Source organism: Erinaceus europaeus, chromosome 17 (genome assembly GCF_950295315.1).
Source record: "Erinaceus europaeus chromosome 17, mEriEur2.1, whole genome shotgun sequence".
Taxonomy (NCBI): Eukaryota; Metazoa; Chordata; class Mammalia; order Eulipotyphla; family Erinaceidae; genus Erinaceus; species Erinaceus europaeus.
Genome location: NC_080178.1, coordinates 6,169,258 through 6,191,620, shown reverse-complemented (window position 1 = coordinate 6,191,620; position 22,363 = coordinate 6,169,258). Strand labels below are relative to the sequence as shown.

General features: G+C 40.2%; 3 protein-coding genes across 4 annotated transcripts; 1 reads left to right on the top strand and 2 right to left on the bottom strand.

Moving 5' to 3' along the window:
- Positions 1-2,750: 2,750 nt before the first annotated feature.
- LOC103110362 (olfactory receptor 8K1) lies at positions 2,751-3,704 on the bottom strand. The gene has a single exon (XM_007519535.2). It carries the CDS (start codon positions 3,699-3,701, stop codon positions 2,751-2,753), a length of 951 nt encoding a protein of 316 aa, XP_007519597.1. The 5' UTR covers positions 3,702-3,704.
- A 3,597-nt stretch (positions 3,705-7,301) lies between these two features.
- LOC103110361 (olfactory receptor 8K5) lies at positions 7,302-10,609 on the bottom strand. 2 transcript variants are annotated; one of them, XM_060177433.1, is made up of 2 exons: positions 9,698-10,606; positions 7,302-7,325 (listed from the first exon to the last, which is right to left on the bottom strand). In XM_060177433.1, exons 1-2 carry the CDS (start codon positions 10,604-10,606, stop codon positions 7,302-7,304), a joined length of 933 nt encoding a protein of 310 aa, XP_060033416.1. The 2 variants fall into 2 exon arrangements, with proteins under 2 accessions (XP_060033416.1, XP_007519596.1); XM_007519534.2 differs by lacking the exon at positions 7,302-7,325 and having other exon boundaries at positions 9,665-10,609.
- Positions 10,610-21,075: 10,466 nt separating this feature from the next.
- On the top strand, positions 21,076-22,020 carry LOC103110360 (olfactory receptor 5J2). The gene has a single exon (XM_007519533.2). The coding sequence runs from the start codon at positions 21,085-21,087 to the stop codon at positions 22,018-22,020; it is 936 nt and encodes a 311-aa protein (XP_007519595.1). The 5' UTR covers positions 21,076-21,084.
- Positions 22,021-22,363: the final 343 nt, after the last annotated feature.

Sequence of the window (22,363 nt, the reverse complement as noted above, 5' to 3'; positions counted from 1 at the left end):
AGATTTTTAATCCTAACTTGAAAGTTAGTCTAGTTCAAAAGTGTGCATATTTTCTAAATAAGATATGATATTATCATTATTGTTATTACTACTACTACTACTGTCAGGGCTAGCTATCACTGGGGCTCGGTGTCTGCATGGCAGATCCACTGCTCCTGGTGGCTTTATTTACTGGTTTATAGAACAAAGGGAAATTGAAAAGGAAGGGTGGTAGAGAGTGAACAAGTAACAGAGAGACAACCACATCACTTCATATGCACATGGGACCTGGGACTTGAACCTGGGTCCTTATACAACATAAGAACATGTGCACTGAAACTGGTGACTATCACCCAGCCCTCACTATGATATTAATTTTAAAACTAATCAGTGAGCAATTCAAATATTATAGAATACAATATTAAAAAGGGAGAGAGCTTTATGTCTGAAATTATACAACTCCTAGTAATCTCTTTCTCTTTCCTCTCTCTTCCCTCCCTCCCCTCTCCCCTCCCCCCTCTCCTCTCTTCCTTCCCTCCCCTCTCCCCCTTCTCCCTCTCCTCTCTTCCCTCCCTCCCCTCTCCCCCTTCTCCCTCTTCTCTCTTCCCTCCCCTTCTCTACCTCTCCCCCTGTCCCTCCCCTCCCCTCCCCCTCTTCCCCTTCCTCCCCCTCTTCCCCTTCCTCTCCCTCTCTCTTTCTTCCTTGATGTCTCTCCTCTTTGTCTTTTCTTTTCATAGAGAGAGGCCTAGAGAGAAAGTGAGAGACCATAGAAATGTTTCAATGCTCATGAAGCTTTCTCCCGTGCAAGGGGGTGAGAGACTTGAACCCAGACCCTTGCGCATGATAACAGGTGTGACCAACCAGGTATGCCACTAGCATATACTTTAGGGTTACAATTCCATACTTTTCAAAATATATCAGGAAGATCTTTTAAAAAAAAAATTTTATTATTTTCCCTTTTGTTCCCCTTGTTGTTTTATTGTTGTAGTTATTATTGTTGTTGTTATAGATGTCGTTGTTGGAAAAGTCAAAGAGAAATGGAGAGAGGAGAGGAAGACAGAGAGGGGGAGAGAAAGAGAGACACCTGCAAACCTGCTTCACCGCTTGTGAAGTGACGCCCCTGAGGATGGGGATCCAGAGCTCGAACCCAGATCCCAACGCTGGTGGTTGCACTTGTGTCTCTTGTGCTTAACCCGCTGCGCTACTGCCCACCCCCCAATCATAAAGATCTTTTAAAAATGCCTATTCAAACAGTAAGTAGCCTCTTCAGATGTCAGAATTTGGTTCATTTGCTGAGTGAATCTACACTCGATGAATGGTTTTAATATAGAACCCATGCAAACTCTCGCCATAGTATATATAAATTTAAGAGAAAGTCTACATTCCCATAAAAACAAAGATTTATCTCTTTAGTATATGAATTAGCTTGACTCACTGTTATCACTGCTAGTGATTTTTCAATATATGATGACATTACAATAGATAACAGAACATCAAATTTCCTTTAAATTTGTCAAACTATCAAAAGTCAAAAATTAGCTAATAAGATCTATGCCTGATCATTATTTTCATGTGGTTTTTCACCAGAAATTGTTCCCAAATAACCGTTTCGAAAATACCAATTTTAACTCAAACTGATTGGAAAGATATTTGTGAGCCTTTCATTTCTTTTAAATTTTTTTTTATTGGGAAGTCGGGCGGTTCCGCACCAGGTTAAAAGCATGTGGCGCAAAGCACAAGGACCAGCGCAGTTCAAGCCCCCGGCTCCCCACCTACAGGGGATTCGCTTCACAGGCTCACAGGCCGGTGAAGCAGGTCTTCCCTCCCCCTCTCTGTCTTCCCCTCCTTTCTCCATTTCTCTCTGTCCTATCCAACAACAACATCAGTAACAACAATAATAATAACCACAACAATGATAAAAAGCAAGGACAACAAAAAAAAAGGAAAATAAATAAAATAAAATAAAAATATTATCTTTATTTACCAATTGGGTAGAGACAGCCAGAAAGCTAGAGGGAAGGAGAGGCAGAGAAGCAGACAGACATCTGTAGCCCTGCTTCACCACAGTGCAAATTTCTCCCCCTACAGGTGGGGATTGGGGATTTGAACCTGGGTCCTTGCTCATTGTAACACGTGTGCTCAACCACGTTCACCACCACCTGGCCCTTGAGCCTTTAGTTTCTATTCAATCTAGTTTCTTGTAACATTTTTTTTACATTCTGTTTGAAATCACACTTATTTTTATTTGCTATCTAACTTATATATTACTCATGATGGAATCTTATTGACCACCCATGCGCAACTATTTATTTATAAATAAATACATAAATAAATAAAGCCCCTATTCCTATTTTACTGATGAATTTTGCACCATTGTGAGATTTTAAGAATTGAGCTTGGCTAATTTGTGTTGTAGTGATAATATAGTACAATTTATTTATAAATAGCATAAGTCCTCATATTACCTTAAAATTCATGTTTGAAATTCCTGACTACTATATTTCTCTATATATATGTCTGTATGTGTGCGTGTGCGTGTGCGTGTGCGTGTGCGTGTGTGTGTGTGTGTGTGTGTATGTGTGGTCTATTAAAGTGGAGTCAATCATGGGGAGGGAGATAGAAGATAGAATGTTTTGTCCCTTTACCCCCCCCACATACACACAAGAGGAAAATAATATGATAAAATACTTCTCCTTTCTGAAACTACAATTGATATGACAGAGTATAAAACAACTTGTTTTGGACCTGTCTTGCAAGTGAACTTTAAAACATTATGTGGGAGTTTTACCCAGACTAGTTAATGTTCTCTTCAGAGCCTGTTTTACTTCCTTATTCCTCAGACTATAGACTAACGGATTCAACATAGGGATGACCAGAGTGTAAAACACAGAGGCCATCTTGTCTATATTAAAAGCATGGCTGGATTTGGGTTGCATGTAAATAAATAATAATGTCCCATAGAATATAACCACCACGATCAGATGAGAGCTACAGGTAGAGAAGGCTTTGGATCTCCCCTGGGCTGAGTTCATTCTGAAGATGGTCACAAGAATGAACACATAGGATACAAGGATGGTCAGGAGAGAAGAGAGCAAGTTACAGCCCCCAATGACCAAAACAATCAGTTCTAACTCATGTGTGTCTGAGCAGAGCATGGACATGAGAGGGAGGCAGTCACAATAAAAGTAATCAATAACGTTAGAACCACAGAAGGAAGATTTAAATAGCTCAATGGTTAGAAGCAGTGACACAAACACACTGTAGAGGTAAGCACTAAGGACTAGTATCCAGCATATTTTGTCTGACATGATGGTCACATAGATGAGAGGTTTGCAGATGGCTACGTAGCGGTCATAGGCCATGGCTGAAAGAACAAAGAGTTCCGTGATGATGAAGATCTCAAAGAAGGCTAGCTGAGCAGCACACCCATTGTAGGAGATTATGTTTTGGTGTACCAGAAAGCTGACCATCATTTTGGGGCCAACGACAGTTGAATAACCAAGATCAGTCATCGATAAATGTCTAAGGAAAAAGTACATGGGAGTATGGAGCTTGGAGTCCACATGGGTCAAGATAACGATGCCCAGATTACCCAACACAGTGACTAAATAAATGAGGAGGAATATTCCAAAGAGAGGTGCCTGCAGCTCAGGTCTGTTGGTGATGCCCAAGAGAATAAAATCCGTCACCTCGACCACTGTCGTTTGATTGCGTTTCCCCATCTGCTTCAGCTTGGTAACCTTCATAAGATAAAAAGTCAGCATTTATTATATCTGAGATGCTTATTTTTACAAGATTTTATTAGTGATTTAATATTGTAACAAGAATGTAGTATAACAGGGGTGCAGCTCTATACAATTCCCATCACCAGAGTTCTGTTTTCCCATCCCCTCCATTTGAAACTTCCCTATTCTTTACCCATCTGGGAATAAAGAGGCAGCTTTAAATTTCTGTAATTAAAAAAAAAAATCAACCCTGCAATCATTTTGTGATTCTAAAGCTTACCAATAATAATAACCCAATTTTAGCCATGGAAGCTAATAACAGTAACCCCCTTTATATTAAAAGTTTTACTTTGTTCCTTAACTCTATTTCTATATAGCTCACATATGAGTGAAATCACCCAGTATTTTCTTTCTCCTTCTTGATTATTTCACTTGGTATGATCCCCTCTATGTCTGCCTGGGTCTTACACAGAAAAGTGAGATTTCATCTCTTCTCACAAGTGAGAAATATTCCACTGTGGATATAACTAACAGCCTCTTCAGTCATCTGCCCTTGGCTACTTGGCTCACTTCTGCATCTTGCTAGTGTACGCAGTGGTACAATGAACACAGAGGTTCATATTTATTTTCAGGGTAGTGCTTATGTGTTCTTCAGCTATTTAGGAATAGAATTTCTGGGTCACGTGGTAGATCATGTTTAATTCACTGGAATGATCCAGGGCCTGGATCAATTTAAATGCTCTCCAACAGTGTGTGAGGTCATCTTTTTCTCCACAATCTTTACCTGCTCCTGTTGTTTCTATTTTATCTTTCTCTCAGTTTTTAAATGTAGACTCTTCATACCATCATGTCAAAGCGTAGTCGACCTGCATGCATTCAAGTGTACCTGCTTGACAATTAAGTATTTGGATTGTAGTGTAATTCCTGACATTAGAGATTTGATTTCACTGTTATCCATTTCAAGGGTATTCTTCTGGGTTAAACACATTCTCACTTCTGAGACTGGATAGTAAGCCAGGCTGTGCTATCTATGGATTTTTCCTTTAAGAAAGTCCAGACAACCTGGATACCTGCTTAATTCATATTAGTTTTCCATGTTTGAAATTTAAGTCATGGCTTAATGGTTAGTGAACATATAGGTATTGGTACACTAAAAGAGACTTTCTGGTATTTATACAGCATAAAATCAAAAGTGGGAAGTCAGGCAGTAGTTCATTGAGTTAAGCACACTTGGCGCAAAGCACAGCAACCTGTGTGAGGATCCCGGTTCAAGCCCCCGGCTCTCCACCTGCAGGGGAGTCGCTTCACAGGCGGTGAAGCAGGTCTGCTTCACCCCATTTCTCGCCCCATCTCTGTCTTCCCCTCCACTCTCCATTTCTCTCTGTCTTATCAAAGAACGGAGATATCAGTAACAGCAACAATAATAAGTACAACAATAATAAAAAGCAACAATGGCAACAAAATAGAAAATAAATAAGTATTAAAAAATTTAAAGTGACTGCTTTTCCCACTCTACCAAGGCTGTTTCTGGGCTTTGTATTATAACTAAGTCTCTGTGGTCAAGGGAATGGCATGTAGAGAGAAAATATAATATAGAGAGGGCCGGGGGTGGGGAGTGGTGCACCAGGTTATGTGCATGTAGTATGAAGTGCAAGGACCCACGTAAGGATCCAGGTTCGAGTCCCCAGCTTCCCACCTGCAAGGGGGTCACTTCACAAGCAGTAAAGCAGATATGCAGCTGCCTCTCTGTCCTCTACTTCTCCCCCTCTCAATTTCTCTCTGTCCTATCCAATAAGATAAAAAAAAGTGACCTCCTATTCCAAGATTTGGGTCCATGATTACTCAACAATTTGTTTGGCTTTGTATGTTAACTCTCTTTTCAGTCACCAGGTTCCAGATGTCATCAGGATGCTGGCCAGGCTTCCCTGGACTGAAGACCCCACCAATGTGTCCTGGAGCTCCACTTCCCCAGAGACCCACCCTACTAGGGAAAGAGAGAGGCAGACTGGGAGTATGGACCGACCAGTCAACGCCCATGTTCAGGGGGGAAGAAATTACAGAAGCCATACCTTCTACCTTCTGCAACCCACAATGACCCTGGGTCAGTCCATGCTCCCAGAGGGATAGAGAATGGGAAAGCTATCAGGGGAGGGGGTGGGATATGGAGATTAGGTGGTGGGAATTGTGTGGGGTTGTACTCCTCCTACCCTATGGTTTTGTTAATTTATCCTTTCTTAAATAAAAAAAAAAAAAAGAGCTGAAGAAAAAAAAAGTGACCTCCAGGAGCAATGGATTTGTATTTCAGGCACTGAGCCCCAGGAGGCAAAAAAAAAAGTATATATAGGGACCAGAGTGTTCACTAGAAAATAAACTTCATTCAGGATTCCAGTTATTTCAAAAGGAAAGAAGTATAATTCAGGGCTATGCATTGCTTTAAAATGTGCTTATTTATTTAGTGAGAGAGTGGAGGAATAAAGAGATTGAAAGGGACCCATCTCAAAGGGATGAAAAGATATTCCCATAAATCAACTACTGTACCATAAACCCCCCCCAAAAGATTTTCTAAGTTATTTATAGAATGAAAAAAAAACCATCAGGTGATGTGTAGAGAGATCTCTGACCATGAAATCTAATGTCCAGAGTTTGGGTGGTGGTGTACCTGGTTAAGTCATGCTACCATACAGGAGGACCCAGCTTTAATCCTCAGGTGTGCTCCTGCATGGCCAGAAGCTTGAAGCAGTGCTGCAAGCCTCTTGCTCTCCTTCTCTGTCTTCCCCTTCTCTCTCAATTTCTATCTCTATGTAAACTAAATATAAATATAATTAAAACGTGTTCAGTATCTAATGTCCACACCTTTAACTGCAAATTCATCAGTTTGATACTTTATGGTATGCCTTTTAGTGTCAAAGTTGAATGTGGAATTTTGAATTTTGTTACTGACATCTTGTCCACATCTTCCACATGTGTTTCTTTAACTTATTAGGTCACTCATTTAATTTATTTTTTTCAGGTAGAGATAGAGAGGGAGAGAGAGAGAAGAAGGAGAGAGAGAGAGAATCATGAAGCCCACAGCACTGAAGTTTGCTTCAGTGCAATGGGGTCCTGGCTTGAACCTCGGTCATGCACAGGGCCAATAAGCAAACTAGCCAGGTGAGCTTGCCAACCCTGAATCACTTCTTAAAATTATTTTTTTACTAATTTATTTTTAAAATATTTATTTGTTTTTTAATGTGTTAGGGCAGAGAGGAATTGAGAGGGAAGAGGAGATGGGGAGAAAGACAGAGATACCTGCAACTCTGCTTGAACATTTATGCTGCTTTCCCCCTGCAGGTAGGGACCAGGAGCTTGAACCTGGCTCATCCTCATGGTGACACATGTACTCAGCCAGCACAACTAGGGGCACCAGCTCTGGGCCCCTTCTCAGATAATTTCCAAATGCTCTTTCAATCACATGGCCCTTTTATCTTGAAAAAAGACTTGACCGGGCAGAGGGTAGATAGCATAATGGTTATGCAAACAGACTTTCATGCCTGAGGCTCCGAAGTCCCAGGTTCAATCCCCTGCACCACCATAAGCCAGAGCTGAACAGTGCTCTGGTTAAAAAAAATAAAAATAAAAAGACTTGATCGTTTGTAAGATTTATGATAGCTTGAAGGAGATTCAGATTCAACCCACGAGCAGGAAACCTGTGAATGTTAAGTTCTTGTAAAATAGTCATTATACATGCCTTCATTTCCACACGCTGTGCATACATCCACTCCCATTACCCACAGTATAACTTAGGAAGTAAATACTGTTGCTATCTCCATTTGACAGCCAAGAAAACTGGGGCACAAGGAGTTAAAATTATGCAAAGTAGCTCAGGTCATTGGTGACAAAGTTTCACTCAATTCTTCTGTCTTCACAGTTTATTCTCAGAGAAATAACAATAGTCTTTCTTTCACCTTGAGAAAATAGGAAATAAAAACAAACCAACAAGCAAACAAAATATATATATATATATATATATATATATATATATATATATATATATATATGGAAGGAGAAATGATGGGAACAATAACTTTACTTTCCATAAACCTGACTAAATTAACTGAATTCATTTGAAATCCAATGTGTTTCAAAATGCACAGGAGAGTATCAGGAAATGTATTGCAGGGCTGCCCCACCCATTAATCCTATTTAGGGCACAAACACAGGTTGCAAATGAAGGCAACATTTTTGCAGAGCACAATACCTTGTGAGGTGATTTAGCTTAAGTTCTTTCCCCTTGCAGATTTCCAAAGACAAATGTTTTATACCCACTTTTAAGGACAATGTGCTTTGGGCTTTCTCATGGATTGCTTCATGCAGTTTTTAAGTGTTTTTATAGCCCTTGAGACTCATTTCCTTGAAGGTTTCATATAATTGTGAGAGTGTCTGGGTTATCTGCTAATTATTCTCACAATGACTCATTACAAAAAGTCACACGTTTCTCATACTATCAATAGGAAATAAGAACTGAGTACATAAGAAAGGTAGTATCTCTAAACTCTCACTTCCTATTGGGTAGTCTGTACTGTGGTATACTAACCCCCGATCTTTATTAATATATAATCCTATGTTTACTTCCTTTAAGTAAATATTGAGAACCCTATTTAATGCTACATTCATTTATTCACTGATTTATTTATTGAGTGGTACTTCACTCCTGGGTGACTTCACAATTCTCCTGCCATTGTTTTTCAGCTAGATGGATGAATGTTGGTTGATCTTAGTCATAAGCGTACAGTGTAGACTAAAACAAAGGACCCTGGAGAAGGAAGGGAAAGGAGGAAGTGGAGGGGCCACTGCAGTACTGGAGCTGATGGAAAAGGACCAAAGATGGGGGGTGGGGATCTTCTGCAGACACCTATCATGGGAGGGATGAGAAACTATCCATGTACTATAAACTATTAGAACTTCCCACAACGATATGAAATCAAAAACAAACAAAAAATACTTGGTTTAAAATTAAATAAGTAGGGGAACGGGAGGTAGTGCAGTGGGTTAAGTGCACATGGGCCGAAGCACAAGGACCTGCATAAAGATTCCAGTTCGAGGCCCCCCCCTCCTCACCTGCAAGGGGGTCACTTCATAGTCTGTGAAGCAGGTTTGCAGGTGTCTTTCTCTCATCCTGTCTTCCCTTCCTCTCTCCATTTCTCTCTGTCCTATCTGACAGAAATAACAACAAGAATAGTAATAATAACAACAGCAACGATAAACAACAAGGGCAACAAAAAGGGGAAAAAAATAGCCTCCAGGAGCAGTAGTTCAGTAGTGTAGGCGATAACCCTGGAGGCAAAATACATAGGGAGTCAGGCGGTAGTGTAGCCAGTTAAGCGCATGTGGCACAAAGCACAAGGACTGGTGTAAGGGTCCCAGTTTGAGGCCCCGGCTCCCCACCTGCAAGGAGTGGTTGAAGCAGGTATGCAGGTGTCTATCTTTCTCTCCCCCTCTCTTTCTTCCCCTCCTCTCCCCATTTGTCTCTGTCCTAACAACAACAACATCAATAACAACATCAATAACAACAACAATAATAACTACAACAACAATAAGAAGAAAAAAACACAACAAGGGCAACAAAAGGGAAAATAAATTTTAAAAAATAAATCAATTAATTAATTAAATAGAATTAGAAAACAGAAATCTGGCAGAAATAGTCTACTGATTTAAAGCTTAGTGATAATTTCAGTGTAGAGCAACTGAGGTGTATTAGATTGGTATATGAAACAGTAAATGAGAATCAAGGAATGTTGGGGAAAGAATGACATCTAAAAAAAAGAAGCTGATTAATTCAACTAAATGTGGATGAAACAGTCTATGTGTGCATTGTAATTAGGTTTGGCTCTAGGGCAAACATGAAGGCACTTATAGATACTAGAAATACCACCACTTTTTCCAGTATTACATTTTATTAGAACAATATTATATACTGAAAACTAGGAACAAAGTCTGCAAAGCTTCTTTATGACCCTGTGGAAGGCGTTTTTGACCTCTTTGTTCCTTAAGCTGTAGATCAAGGGATTAAGCATGGGAATCACTAAAGTATAAAACACAGAAGCCATCTTATCAGTTTCAAAGGAGTGAGAGGAATTGGGCTGCAGGTACATAAAAAGTAGAGATCCATAGAATACAACCACCACTGTCAGATGAGACCCACACGTGGAGAAAGCTTTCTTCCTGCCCTCTGCAGACTGCATTCTAAAGATGACCACCAGAATCAGTACATAGGACACAAGGATTATCAGGAGTGAGGAAATCAAATTTAACGCTGAAAAGAATATGATCAACAGTTCTATCTCTCGTGCATTTGAGCAGAGCATCAGCAACAAGGGGACATCATCACAGTAGAAATGACTGATGATGTTGGAACCACAGAAAGTCAGGGTGAAAATCTTAATCGTGAACAGCAGTGCCTGAAAGGTACCGTAGAGGTATGGGATGGCCACCAGCAGGTGACAAAGTCTCTGGGACATGATAACATTGTAGAGCAGAGGATTGCAGATGGCCAAACAGCGATCATAAGCCATGGCTGAGAGGATGAAAAACTCACTGATGATGAACAAAAGAAAGAAAGCCAACTGAGTAGCACAGGCCTGATAGGAAATTGTATTTTGTTCCAAAACGAAGTTCACTAGCATCTTGGGACAAATGACAGTTGAGTTACTGAGGTCGAAGAAAGTAAGGTGTCTGATAAAAAAATACATAGGTGTATGGAGATGGGAGTCTACCTGGGTCAAGATGATTAGACCCAGGTTGCCCACCACTGTGATTGTATAGATGCTGAGAAAGATTCCAAAAAGGGGAAACTGGAGCTTGGGATTTCTTGTCACTCCCATGAGAATGAATTCTGTGGTTGAAGTTAGATTCTGTTGCCCCATTGAATCCAGTTAGCTCTTCTGGAAAGAAACAATGGTGTTACTCTTAAGTGAAAACGCTATGTAATCTGGGCGAAAAATATTGAAAAATGGAATGGAGTTTTCTCTTCATAACAGAATAGAAAAAGGACATTTCCACATCTGATTTGGAAACTGAAAGAAATGATGCAATTTTCTCATTTCCCAAGAAGTAAAATCCATTTACAGATTAAATTCTAGATAAATTAAACAATACCTGTAACATATACATTGTTTAAAAAGATGCATGAATATTAATCCAGAGATCTCTAACATTTTAGCTTTCATAATGAAATCTAAGGGTTTTTTTAGTATAATTTTGTCTGAGACTTTTTACCAATTCTGTTGCTTTATTTATTTTTTTTCTTCAGTAGGATTATTGCTGGGGATTGGGTGTCTGCAAGACTCCGCCTTTCTAAATGACCATATGTTATAGAGAATGACAACATTTTTTAATTTTTATTATATTTACTTATTTTCCCTTTTGTTGCCCTTGTTGTTGTTGTTTTATTGTTGTTGATGTTGTCGTTGTTGGATAGGACAGAGAGAAATGGAGAAAGGAGGGGAAGACAGAGACAGGGAGAGAAAGATAGACACCTGCAGACCTGCTTCACCACCTGTGAAGAGATTCCCCTGCAGCTGGGGCCTCGAACTGGGATCCTTACCCCAGTCCTTGCAATTTGTGCCCCATGCGCTTAAATGCTGCACTAAGGCCCGACTCCCAAGAGTGACAACATTTTACAGAGTGTGACAGACAAGAGAGAAATAGAAGGAGTGGGAGAGACAGGATGAGAGACACAGCATTTCTCTGCTACTTATCAAGCTTCCCCACTATAGGTAGGGGCCAGGAACCTGAACTCTCATCTTAGTGTCGGGTGTTATGGTCCCAAGAATTCCATCTTCCTTAAAATGAATGACAGAAATGGTGTGGATAGCAATGTGGAGACTTATCAGATGTGACAAGCTTAGCCCCCTCATTGTTCATCTGAAATTCAAATGCACTGAGTATCTTGCCCTTGTGGAAATACAATACTTAACGGATTTTTTTGTGTGTGTTAGCAGGGCTCCTCTACCTCCTGGGCTGTTTTTTAAATTTTTTTTAATAAAATTTTTTTATAGGAGAGGTGGAAAGAGGGCAATCCACTACAAGCACCAGAGCTTACCCCCAGAGCCTTGGAGGATGTGCTAGAACCAAGAGGTTACATGCAGGAAAAAGCGGGTTCCTTCCCAGATAGGGTCTTGTTGACCCTATCATGTTACTATTTATTTTTGCCATTTTTTCCATTTTATTGGATAGGACAGAGAGAAATTGTGACAGGAGGGGGAGATAGAGAGGGAGAGAAGAAAATAGACACCCACAGATCTGCTTCACTGCTTGTGAGGCGACACCACACCCATGCAGGTATGGAGCCGGGGGCTGGAACTGGGATCCTTGTTGAGGGTCCTTGTGCTTCTGAATATGTGCACTTAACCTGGTGTGCTATGACCTCCACCACCCCCCCATCATGATTTTAATACAAAAAAGAAGTTGTGTTCTCTATACAATAATGGCCATATTTTCTTCACTTGCAATGTCTTCGGTATCACCTTTGATATATCAAATGTGCTTGTTACATAAAATGGATTCATATTTTTGCTGTATTAATCCTCATATCCCTTTAGAGAAACGAGATAGCAGATATGAGCATTCTAAAAAAAATATTGGTGACCATGAGAGTGGCCTATGTCACAAGCCAGGGATCAGGAAATGGCAGAGTCCAGAACTAAGCCCAAACCAGCTCGGATGGATTTCTGTTCACTCACCTTGAATGAATGATCAGTCAGCTTTCTTCTCCTGCAGTGTTGTTCATTCTCCCTAGCAGGGAAAACTTAAACAACTCCTATCTCTGTGATTTTCCCTAAGGAAGTGTCATGTAATGTTTTCCTATGCTGGTGTCCAAATAGATTGAGACATTTTTAATTGCCCTGAGGTGCCTGGTAATGATCCAGGATACAATCCCTCCATGTTCCCCTGTGACAAATATATATAACTTCAAAAAAAATATTCTAGAGTAGGAACAGAACAACAACCTTTTATCATGGTATCAACCAGTGCATAGTTTCATTCATGCGCTCCTTTATTATCCCTCATGATTAGCTTAAGAAGAAGTCAGTAATCTTACAAGCTTCTTTGTTGGCAAGTGGCTCTAAGTATTCATTTTTTCCCCTTCACATACTATGTGCACACACATGCTTGCATATGAGTAAGTGTTAGGTTTGTGTGGCTGTAAAGTGTTAGAGTTACGCAGCTCAAATAAGTCAAGCAGATTTGGGAGAACAGATAAATTAACGGAGAAGAGTTAGAAGTGGCAGACTCTCCATGGCTGGCTAGGGGGCCTACAGTGGATAGCCAGCAGCCCCAGGATAAGCCGGGGTATTGTTATATTACCCAGGACTTCTTTGCTTTTGTCCTGGAGGTCCCTGGAAGTTGTATTGTCCCAAGTTTTATGGCCCAGTTCTAGTATAGTTCTTTTGGTCTGGAGGTCAGTATTGTTTCAATTCTAGCTAAAGATGTCTGATACAGGCAGGGGTGAATTCCTGTGTGAGTGAGAGATTGGCTTTTTCCATTTTCAGCAAGATAAACTCTACTTGTGAGATTAGGGAGTCAGGTCTCAGTTAGTATATATATAAATAAAATCTTTCTTACTAAGTCATGTGTGTGTGTGTGGGGTGGGGAGCACTTTGAATAGGTCTGCTGCTTTCCAGAGACTTGGCTATGGTGAAATCCTCTCTCACTGTGCTTGGTAAATGAGTGGCCAGTTCATATTTAACAAAAGGATCCGCCTTTGTTTTCCTTTTATCCTTTTAATGTGGTATTAATATATTACTGTACAGTTGTTGACACACAAATACACTTTTTCACCTCCTCGAGACAGGTATATGGAAATCACTCGCATTCCCAACTTAGGCCCATTTCAGTCATCATGCACCATGACCCCAAAGTACCCCAAAGTCAGTTCCCTGCCCTCTTTTCCCAGAGTCCTTTGCTTTGGTGCAATACACCAAACCAAGTCCAAATTTTACTTTGTATTTTCCCATTTTATCATTTTTGCATAAGTTCTGCCTATGAGTGAGATCTGGCATTCATCCTTTTCTTTTTGACTTATCTCACTAGACATGATAACTTCAAGTCCCATCCAAGATGAGGCAAAGGACATGTGTTCATCAACAACAGCTGAGTAGTATCCCATTGTATACAAAGGCCACGGTTTTCTTAGCCACTCATCTGCTGTTGATGTGACAATCCTGGAATTCCCTCCTGTCAGTGTTTGCACAGGGCCACCAACTCAGATCACCAACTGTTACATTCTCAGGCTGATGATCTTACTCTCAGAGGCATCAAAATCCAAACTTCATCCACAGTTTTGAAGGTTTCGTCTTCCACTTGACTGAATCATGGATGAATATTTTTTCTCACAAGTTACCAGATCACGGAGGACAAATTTATGCACAATTTTTGCTGAGAAGTAGAGTAATTTAGATAGGGTTCATAATCAAAATCAGTTTCAGGGGGAATTCTGTCTCTGTAGATCAAAATACTTTGAATTTTTTTTTGAAAAAACAGAATCTCATTACTTGAGTTGTTTGTTTTTCTTACCAGAAGATTGTTCAACTGTTTTACAGTGATACTTGGGATTCTTGGGATTGAACCTGAACTTCAGAGTCACATGCAGGAAAGTCTTTTGAGTAGCCACTCTGCTATTTCCTCAGCACTAAAGACACACACACACACACACACACACACACACTTTATTGAAATCTCACTGAGCACCTTTCCCATTTATTTCTGATTTTATTATTCTCCCTTTGAAGACACCAAACAATTGTACTTGACCATTAATATACAACTGTTGTAGCACAATTTTGTTTTACATTTGATATTTCAAATGTGTTCTCATCTATTGTTAAAATATTATTTTGGTTGACTGTGAAAATCCCATTGTTAGGATCTTCTGTATCATGCATGACCTCACCATGATTTCTCCAAATAACCCCTTTATGTGCCCTTATTGGACCTGGCCCTCTGTGAGGATTAAAAATGGTAGGGACTGCCCCATTCTCTGAAGGGACTTTGGGCCAACATTTTCTACCACTCAAAGATGGGTCCTGAAATTATTGCAGCCTAGAATATTCCTAGCCATGACCAGAGAATGTAAGCTCAGACCTACATCAGGGATGCAGAGGTTACACAGGCTCCTTGCAATGAATATGAGCCTCAGATCAGATTGATGGAGTTTATGCTTAACCATATTTATATACTTTCCCCATATTTGGGAGTTACTCTCTTCCCTGATTCATCTTCTAGACCTATTTCTAACTATGACACCATCTCCCCAGAAAGTGTCTTTGGTCCACCTACATGTTAGCTCTCAGGCTCAGGCAAAAACTAGTAAAGTCATAGGCCACTTGGAATATACCTAAAATAGACCTACTAGCTTTTCCCAGAATGGAGACCCCCAAACTCATCTGCTCTAGTCTTACTTTTAGGTTCCTGATTACTTAATAATTTGTTCTGCTTTATATCTTAATGGTTTTTCAGACACCAAGTTGCAGATGTTACCATGATGACAACATGACTTCCCTGGGTAGAGGACCTCACCAGTGTGTCCTGGAACCCCACCTCCTAAGAGCCCTGCCCTACTAGGGAAAGATAGAGACAGGCTGAAAGTATGAATCCACCTGCCAACGCCCATGTTCAGCAGAGAAGCAATTACAGAAGCCAGACCTTCCACCTTCTGCACCCCATAATGACCCTGGGTCCATACTCGCAGAGGGATAAACAATAAGAAAGCTTCCAGTAGAGGGGATGATGTAAGGAACTCTGGTGGTGGGAAATGTGTGAAATTTTACCCCTCTTATACTATGGTTTTGTCGATATTTTCTATTTTTTACTTTATAAGTAAAGTAAATAAACTATTGTTTTGGTCGGTAAAGAAGACAGTACAATAATTATGCAAAAGACTTACATGGCTGAGGCTCTGCAGTCCCAGGTTCAAACCCCCATACCACCATAATTACGTCAGAGCTGAGCAGTGCTCTGGTTTTTAAAAATCGAATAAATTTAAAATATCATTTTGTATGTATCAAGAATAGAGTTAGATCTAGTCTTCCATGAACCAGAGCTAGAAATGCCATCAAGAATTTGAATTTTTACATGATGGCAGAGGACCTAATGGGGATTGTATTGTTATGTAGAAAACTGGGGAATGTTGTGCAGGTACAAATTATTGTATTTAATGTCGACTGTAAAACATTAATGCCCCAATGAACAAATTAAAAAAAAAGAATTTGTATTTTTATATGATGACCATTATATAATGTTCCAGATGACTAAGAAAATAGCTATCTTTTTTCTTCAATAGATATTTGATATATGAAACTAAGAATGTCTGAGCAGAGTCACATATAGTCATGCAGTTACAGAGAATGTAGAAATACATACTTTACATACTTAACTGGTGTATATAGGCATTGGTAGTGGAACACTGGTTCTAGGAAGATTTGAACAATATACAGGCATGATTCCATTATTAAACTTTGCTTTCTGAAGGGGAGAGCCTTTTTATATTACATCTTAACTAAATTACTAGTTTATTTATAAAGTACATATATATATTTCTTTTTTAATTTTTTATATTTATTTTCCCTTTTGTTGCCCTTGTTGTTTTTTATTGTTGTTCTTGATGTTGTTGTTGTTGGATAGGACAGAGAGAAATGGAGAGAGGAGGGGAAGATGCGGGGTGGGGGGAGAAAGATAGACACTTACAGACCTGCTTCACTACTTGTGAAGCGACACCCCTGCAGGTGGGGAGCCGGGGGCCATATGCGCTTAACCTGCTGTGCTACTACCCGACTCCCAATACATATATATTTCTATTGAATATTTCAACTATTTTCCCACAATTGGTTTAGTAGTCCTTTATACTCTGTTCTATAATTTCAAATAATTTTGTTGAGGACAGAATGATCTACAAGACAGTTGCTGTCAAACCACTCTGTATTGTTTTTCATATAACATAAAGGAAAGTGCTTTCACTGGGAATGTTGATAAATACCTTTGAGAATTCAGCATATAGTACGAAGTGCAATTTTGTTGTTTACTTTGCATTAGTCTAATGAGTATACAGGGATTCGAACTCATTAGAAGCCAAATGCCTAGAGATATATACCATTCCTTTCATTCAAATTTATCCTTGAGGAAAGATAGACAACCATTGTTTCATTTTATTCATGTTTGCTTTGCATGATTACTTGAAGTTGTTTTAATTTAATCTTTATATAGCAATAATTTATTGATAATTCTTAATCTCACAAAGCTATTAACTGATTCCTTTTCTAAGAAAGTAAGTAACCGTGTGTTCGATCATTCTAAATAAAGTTGTGTAAGTTTATATGTTTAATTTATTCATTTTCATATAGTTCTAAGCATTTTAATTGTATGATGTATTCTGCAGAAAAACAAATTTCAAATTGGATATAATCTTTATAGATACTTGAATATTAAAATTTAGATAAATGTGTTTTTGCACAATTCAAACAAATTATATATACATGTGTATATGTATATATTTCCATTTAAAATGTCACCACATTTTGCCAGTAATAATTTGTGGTTTTAAAGAAAATTTAAATTTCAAATTCTTTCAAGGACTCTTTTTACTAAATTACAGTTTACAATAAAACTCTGACCCATAATGATCTTTCTGGAGGTAAGATGCTCTGCTAATAATAATTGCAGAAATAAAGAAAAGGCAATGTGCATATATGAAAATGAAGGACATGGCTGGGGAGATAGTATAATAATTATGCAAAAATACTTTAATGCCTGAGGTACCAAAGGTCCCAGGTTCAATCCCAAGCATGACCATAAGCCAGAAATGAGAATTGCTCTGGTAAAAAAAAAAAGAAGAAGAAGAAGAAGAGGAGGAGGAGGAGGAAGAGGAGAAGGCAGTGGAGGAGGAGGAGGAGGAGAAGGCAGTGGAGGAGGAGGAGGAGGAAGAGGAGAAGGCAGAGGAGGAGGAGGAGGAGGAAGAGGAGAAGGCAGAGGAGGAGGAGGAGGAGGAAGAGGAGAAGGCAGAGGAGGAGGAGGAGGAGGAAGAGGAGAAGGCAGTGGAGGAGGAGGAGGAAGAGGAGAAGGCAGTGGATGAGGAGGAGGAGGAAGAGGAGAAGGCAGTGGATGAGGAGGAGGAGGAAGAGGAGAAGGCAGTGGAGGAGGAGGAGGAGGAAGAGGAGAAGGCAGTGGAGGAGGAAGAGGAGAAGGCAGTGGATGAGGAGGAGGAGGAAGAGGAGAAGGCAGTGGAGGAGGAGGAGGAGGAAGAGGAGAAGGCAGTGGAGGAAGAGGAGAAGGCAGTGGATGAGGAGGAGGAGGAAGAGGAGAAGGCAGTGGATGAGGAGGAGGAGGAAGAGGAGAAGGCAGTGGAGGAGGAGGAGGAGGAAGAGGAGAAGGCAGTGGAGGAGGAGGAGGAGGAAGAGGAGAAGGCAGTGGAGGAGGAGGAGGAGGAAGAGGAGAAAGCAGTGGAGGAGGAGGAGGAAGAGGAGAAGGCAGTGGAGGAGGAGGAGGAGGAAGAGGAGAAGGCAGTGGAGGAAGAGGAGAAGGCAGTGGATGAGGAGGAGGAGGAAGAGGAGAAGGCAGTGGAGGAGGAGGAGGAGGAAGAGGAGAAGGCAGTGGAGGAGGAGGAGGAGGAAGAGGAGAAGGCAGTGGAGGAGGAGGAGGAGGAAGAGGAGAAGGCAGTGGAGGAGGAGGAGGAAGAGGAAAAGGCAGTGGAGGAGGAGGAGGAGGAAGAGGAGAAGGCAGTGGATGAGGAGGAGGAGGAAGAGGAGAAGGCAGTGGAGGAGGAGGAGGAGGAAGAGGAGAAGGCAGTGGAGGAGGAAGAGGAGAAGGCAGTGGATGAGGAGGAGGAGGAAGAGGAGAAGGCAGTGGAGGAGGAGGAGGAGGAAGAGGAGAAGGCAGTGGAGGAAGAGGAGAAGGCAGTGGATGAGGAGGAGGAGGAAGAGGAGAAGGCAGTGGATGAGGAGGAGGAGGAAGAGGAGAAGGCAGTGGAGGAGGAGGAGGAGGAAGAGGAGAAGGCAGTGGAGGAGGAGGAGGAGGAAGAGGAGAAGGCAGTGGAGGAGGAGGAGGAGGAAGAGGAGAAAGCAGTGGAGGAGGAGGAGGAAGAGGAGAAGGCAGTGGAGGAGGAGGAGGAGGAAGAGGAGAAGGCAGTGGAGGAAGAGGAGAAGGCAGTGGATGAGGAGGAGGAGGAAGAGGAGAAGGCAGTGGAGGAGGAGGAGGAGGAAGAGGAGAAGGCAGTGGAGGAGGAGGAGGAGGAAGAGGAGAAGGCAGTGGAGGAGGAGGAGGAAGAGGAAAAGGCAGTGGAGGAGGAGGAGGAGGAAGAGGAGAAGGCAGTGGAGGAGGAGGAGGAGGAAGAGGAGAAGGCAGTGGAGGAGGAGGAGGAGGAAGAGGAGAAGGCAGTGGAGGAGGAGGAGGAGGAAGAGGAGAAGGCAGAGGAGGAGGAGGAGGAGGAAGGAAAAGGGAAATGTACTTTGTTTCTGGAAGCTAATACAATATTTGAGCAGAAGATATGAATACAAGAGGCTGTGTGTTCCATCTTTTGAATCCAGACAGTCAAGACCGAACAGTGTTATAGTTTTAAAAATATAGTTTTGGAACCATATTTGTTGAAAGTACTCTCTTATGTTGTCAAGTTAGTAATAGTTAATGAACATGTAATATATTGTAAAGTAATACAAGTACTCATTTCATTTACATCACATTTAATAAGTCAAATTTATAAAGGATAATGATATCCTTACCTGATATCAAAAACAATTGTACTTTCTTCTCTAAAGCAGAAATGATTCAACTGTAATCTTTATACAGTTTAAGGACTACTATGAGCCAATATTTATCTTTATTTCTTGCGTGTTACTATTTTATCTTGTTAACTCTATCCCACAGAACTTTTCAGCAACATATCAAATTTATTGTGATTAATTTGTATTGAAAGCAAATTTAAACAGCTGACTGGAACTGATACTTCAGTTTTCTCAGAAATTTCACTGTAACAACATCCTGGATCTATGAAGTTCAAAAAAGTGTCCAATTAAACAAAGTTGATTGCTCTCAGCTCAGAAATTTAACTAGGTTTAATTGATTCCTACCTTCTCACTAGTGTGGCAATTAAAAACATGAAAATGAAAAGAAATTAGTGATATTTTATAGGTCAAACCAAAAGAAAAATGCTCTTTCATCGCCATACCCAAAATGTGGTTCCAAATAAATGGAGAGGGAGAAAAACTAATATGAAGCCTACATATCCGGTCAATGAAAATTCAATGAAAATTCAGCTTTCTAAAAAGCTAAGATTGTCTGAACCAGTTGGGAAGGAGCAATACATAGCTCATTCTGTTAGGGCACAATTTTTGTTTTTTGTGTGTAAGGCCCCAGAGAACACAAATTCAATCCCTGGCACCACCTTATGCTAACTACAAAGTGTCCTTGTCCTCTCTTTTTCTTATCTCTCTCCTTTCTCATAACACATAAACAAACAAACAAATAAACTACCATAGGTTGAAGAAATGAGCGATTGGTTAAGCACACATTCATACATATTCATACTGATTGTGAACTGTTTTCATAAAAATTATCTGAGATCTTAGGCATGCAGGAAGTCTCTTTTCGGTATACATACATATAAAATGAGATTTTCAGACTGGCTTCCAGTTGCTCTCATGCAAGTGACAGGACTTTCTCCATGAGTTTTGTCATCTGTCACCCCCACTAGCTAGCTGCTCCTTCTAGTTTCTAAAGCAAGAATCTTTGTTTCATCATGGGAGAACTCTGAGTCCTTTCCCTTCATAATCAAATTCAGTTTGCCCTCTGTGATTCTGCATTTGTAAATCTATCAATATCATTAGGAAATCAGTCTTAAGTCAATTACTTGAAAAAGTACACTTAACAAGCAGAAATACCTTTAGAGAACAAATAATTCAATTATCTAATTATATCTTCTGCATATTATTCATTCCCAATTGTCATTTAAAATTAATATTTTAGAGATATAAAGTGCAGAAAACAACTGCATGTGATCTAAACAATAAAGTAGTGAAAGTGGAAAGACATGTGGGGACCATATTATACCACAAAAAAATTTAACTAATTTACCTATTAGATAAAAGCAGAAAGACTGTAAGAGATCACAATACTAAATACACAATTCGAGTGAGCTTTTTCACTGATCCTACAAATATTATTGATGAAAAAAAAAAACTCAGATACAAAGAAATAATATTTCTCACTCAAAGAACATTTTTATTAGGGTATATCTATCTATCTTTTTATAGAGAGAGATATGTCTATGTCAGAAAGTAATATGTAATGTATTCAGAATCAATTGTATGGTTGTATTTTTTACGACAGATTTTTGTAAAAAAAAAAAAAGCAACAAATGGCTGAAGAAAATATTACGGTCGTAACTGAGTTTATTCTTTTGGGACTGACTGAGCGTGCTGAACTGAAAATTGTGTTATTTGTGCTGTTCCTGGTGATTTATATCATTACTATGATGGGGAATCTGGGCATGATATTCATCATCAAAATCACTCCCAAGCTCCACACGCCTATGTACTTTTTCCTCAGCTGCCTTTCCTTTGTCGATGCCTGCTACTCATCTTCAATTGCACCCAAGATGTTGATCAACCTCCTTCTTGTGAAGGGAACCATTTCCTTCTCTGCCTGCATAGTACAACATCTCTGTTTTGGGATGTTTGTTACCACCGAAGGCATCTTGCTGTCGGTGATGGCCTATGATCGGTACGTGGCCATCGTCAATCCTTTGATCTACACCGTCGCCATGTCTAAGACAAAGTGTCTAGGGTTTGTCATTGGCTCATGGATATGTGGAACAGTTAACTCATTAGTACACACAATTAGCTTGGGCAGGTTATCCTTCTGTAGGCTGAACGTTGTCAGTCATTTCTTCTGCGACATCCCCTCCCTCCTCAAACTGTCATGTTCTGACACGTCCATGAATGAACTGTTGCTCTTGACGTTCTCTGGAGTTATCGCCATGGCCACTTTCTTAACTGTCATCATTTCCTATATGTTTATTGTCTTTGCTATCCTGAGGATCCATTCGGCAACAGGTAGGCAGAAAGCCTTTTCCACCTGTGCCTCTCACCTCACCGCAGTGACCATATTCTATGGTACCCTGAGTTTTAGTTACATTCAGCCAAGCTCTCAGTATTCTGTAGAACAGGAGAAGGTAGTGGCTGTGTTCTATACACTAGTGATTCCCATGTTAAACCCGTTGATCTACAGTCTCAGAAACAAAGAGGTAAAGGAAGCTGCCAAAAAAATAAGGGGAATGAAATGTTTCACCTGATAATTATAGTTCCCTCTTTTTTTAAAATTTCTTTTTGGGGGAATTAATGTTTTACATTCAACAGTAAATACAAAAGTTTGTACATGCCTAACATTTCTTAGTTTTCCATATCACAATATAACCCCCACTAGGTCCTCTGTCATCCTTCTTGGACCTGTATTCTCCCCACCGACCCCACCCCAGAGTCTTTTACTTTGGTGCAATACACCAATTCCAGTTCAGGTTCTACTTGTGTTTTCTCTTCTGATCTTGTTTTTCAACTTCTGCCTGAGAGTGAGATCATCCCATATTCATCCTTCTGTTTCTGACTTATTTCACTTAACGTGAATTTTTCAAGGTCCAT

What these genes read in the sequence shown, in the direction of transcription:
- LOC103110362 (XM_007519535.2), bottom strand. Translation starts at nt 3,701, where the DNA reads ATGGGGAAACGCAATCAAACGACAGTGGTCGAGGTGACGGATTTTATT.
- LOC103110361 (XM_007519534.2), bottom strand. Translation starts at nt 10,606, where the DNA reads ATGGGGCAACAGAATCTAACTTCAACCACAGAATTCATTCTCATGGGA.
- LOC103110360 (XM_007519533.2), top strand. Translation starts at nt 21,085, where the DNA reads ATGGCTGAAGAAAATATTACGGTCGTAACTGAGTTTATTCTTTTGGGA.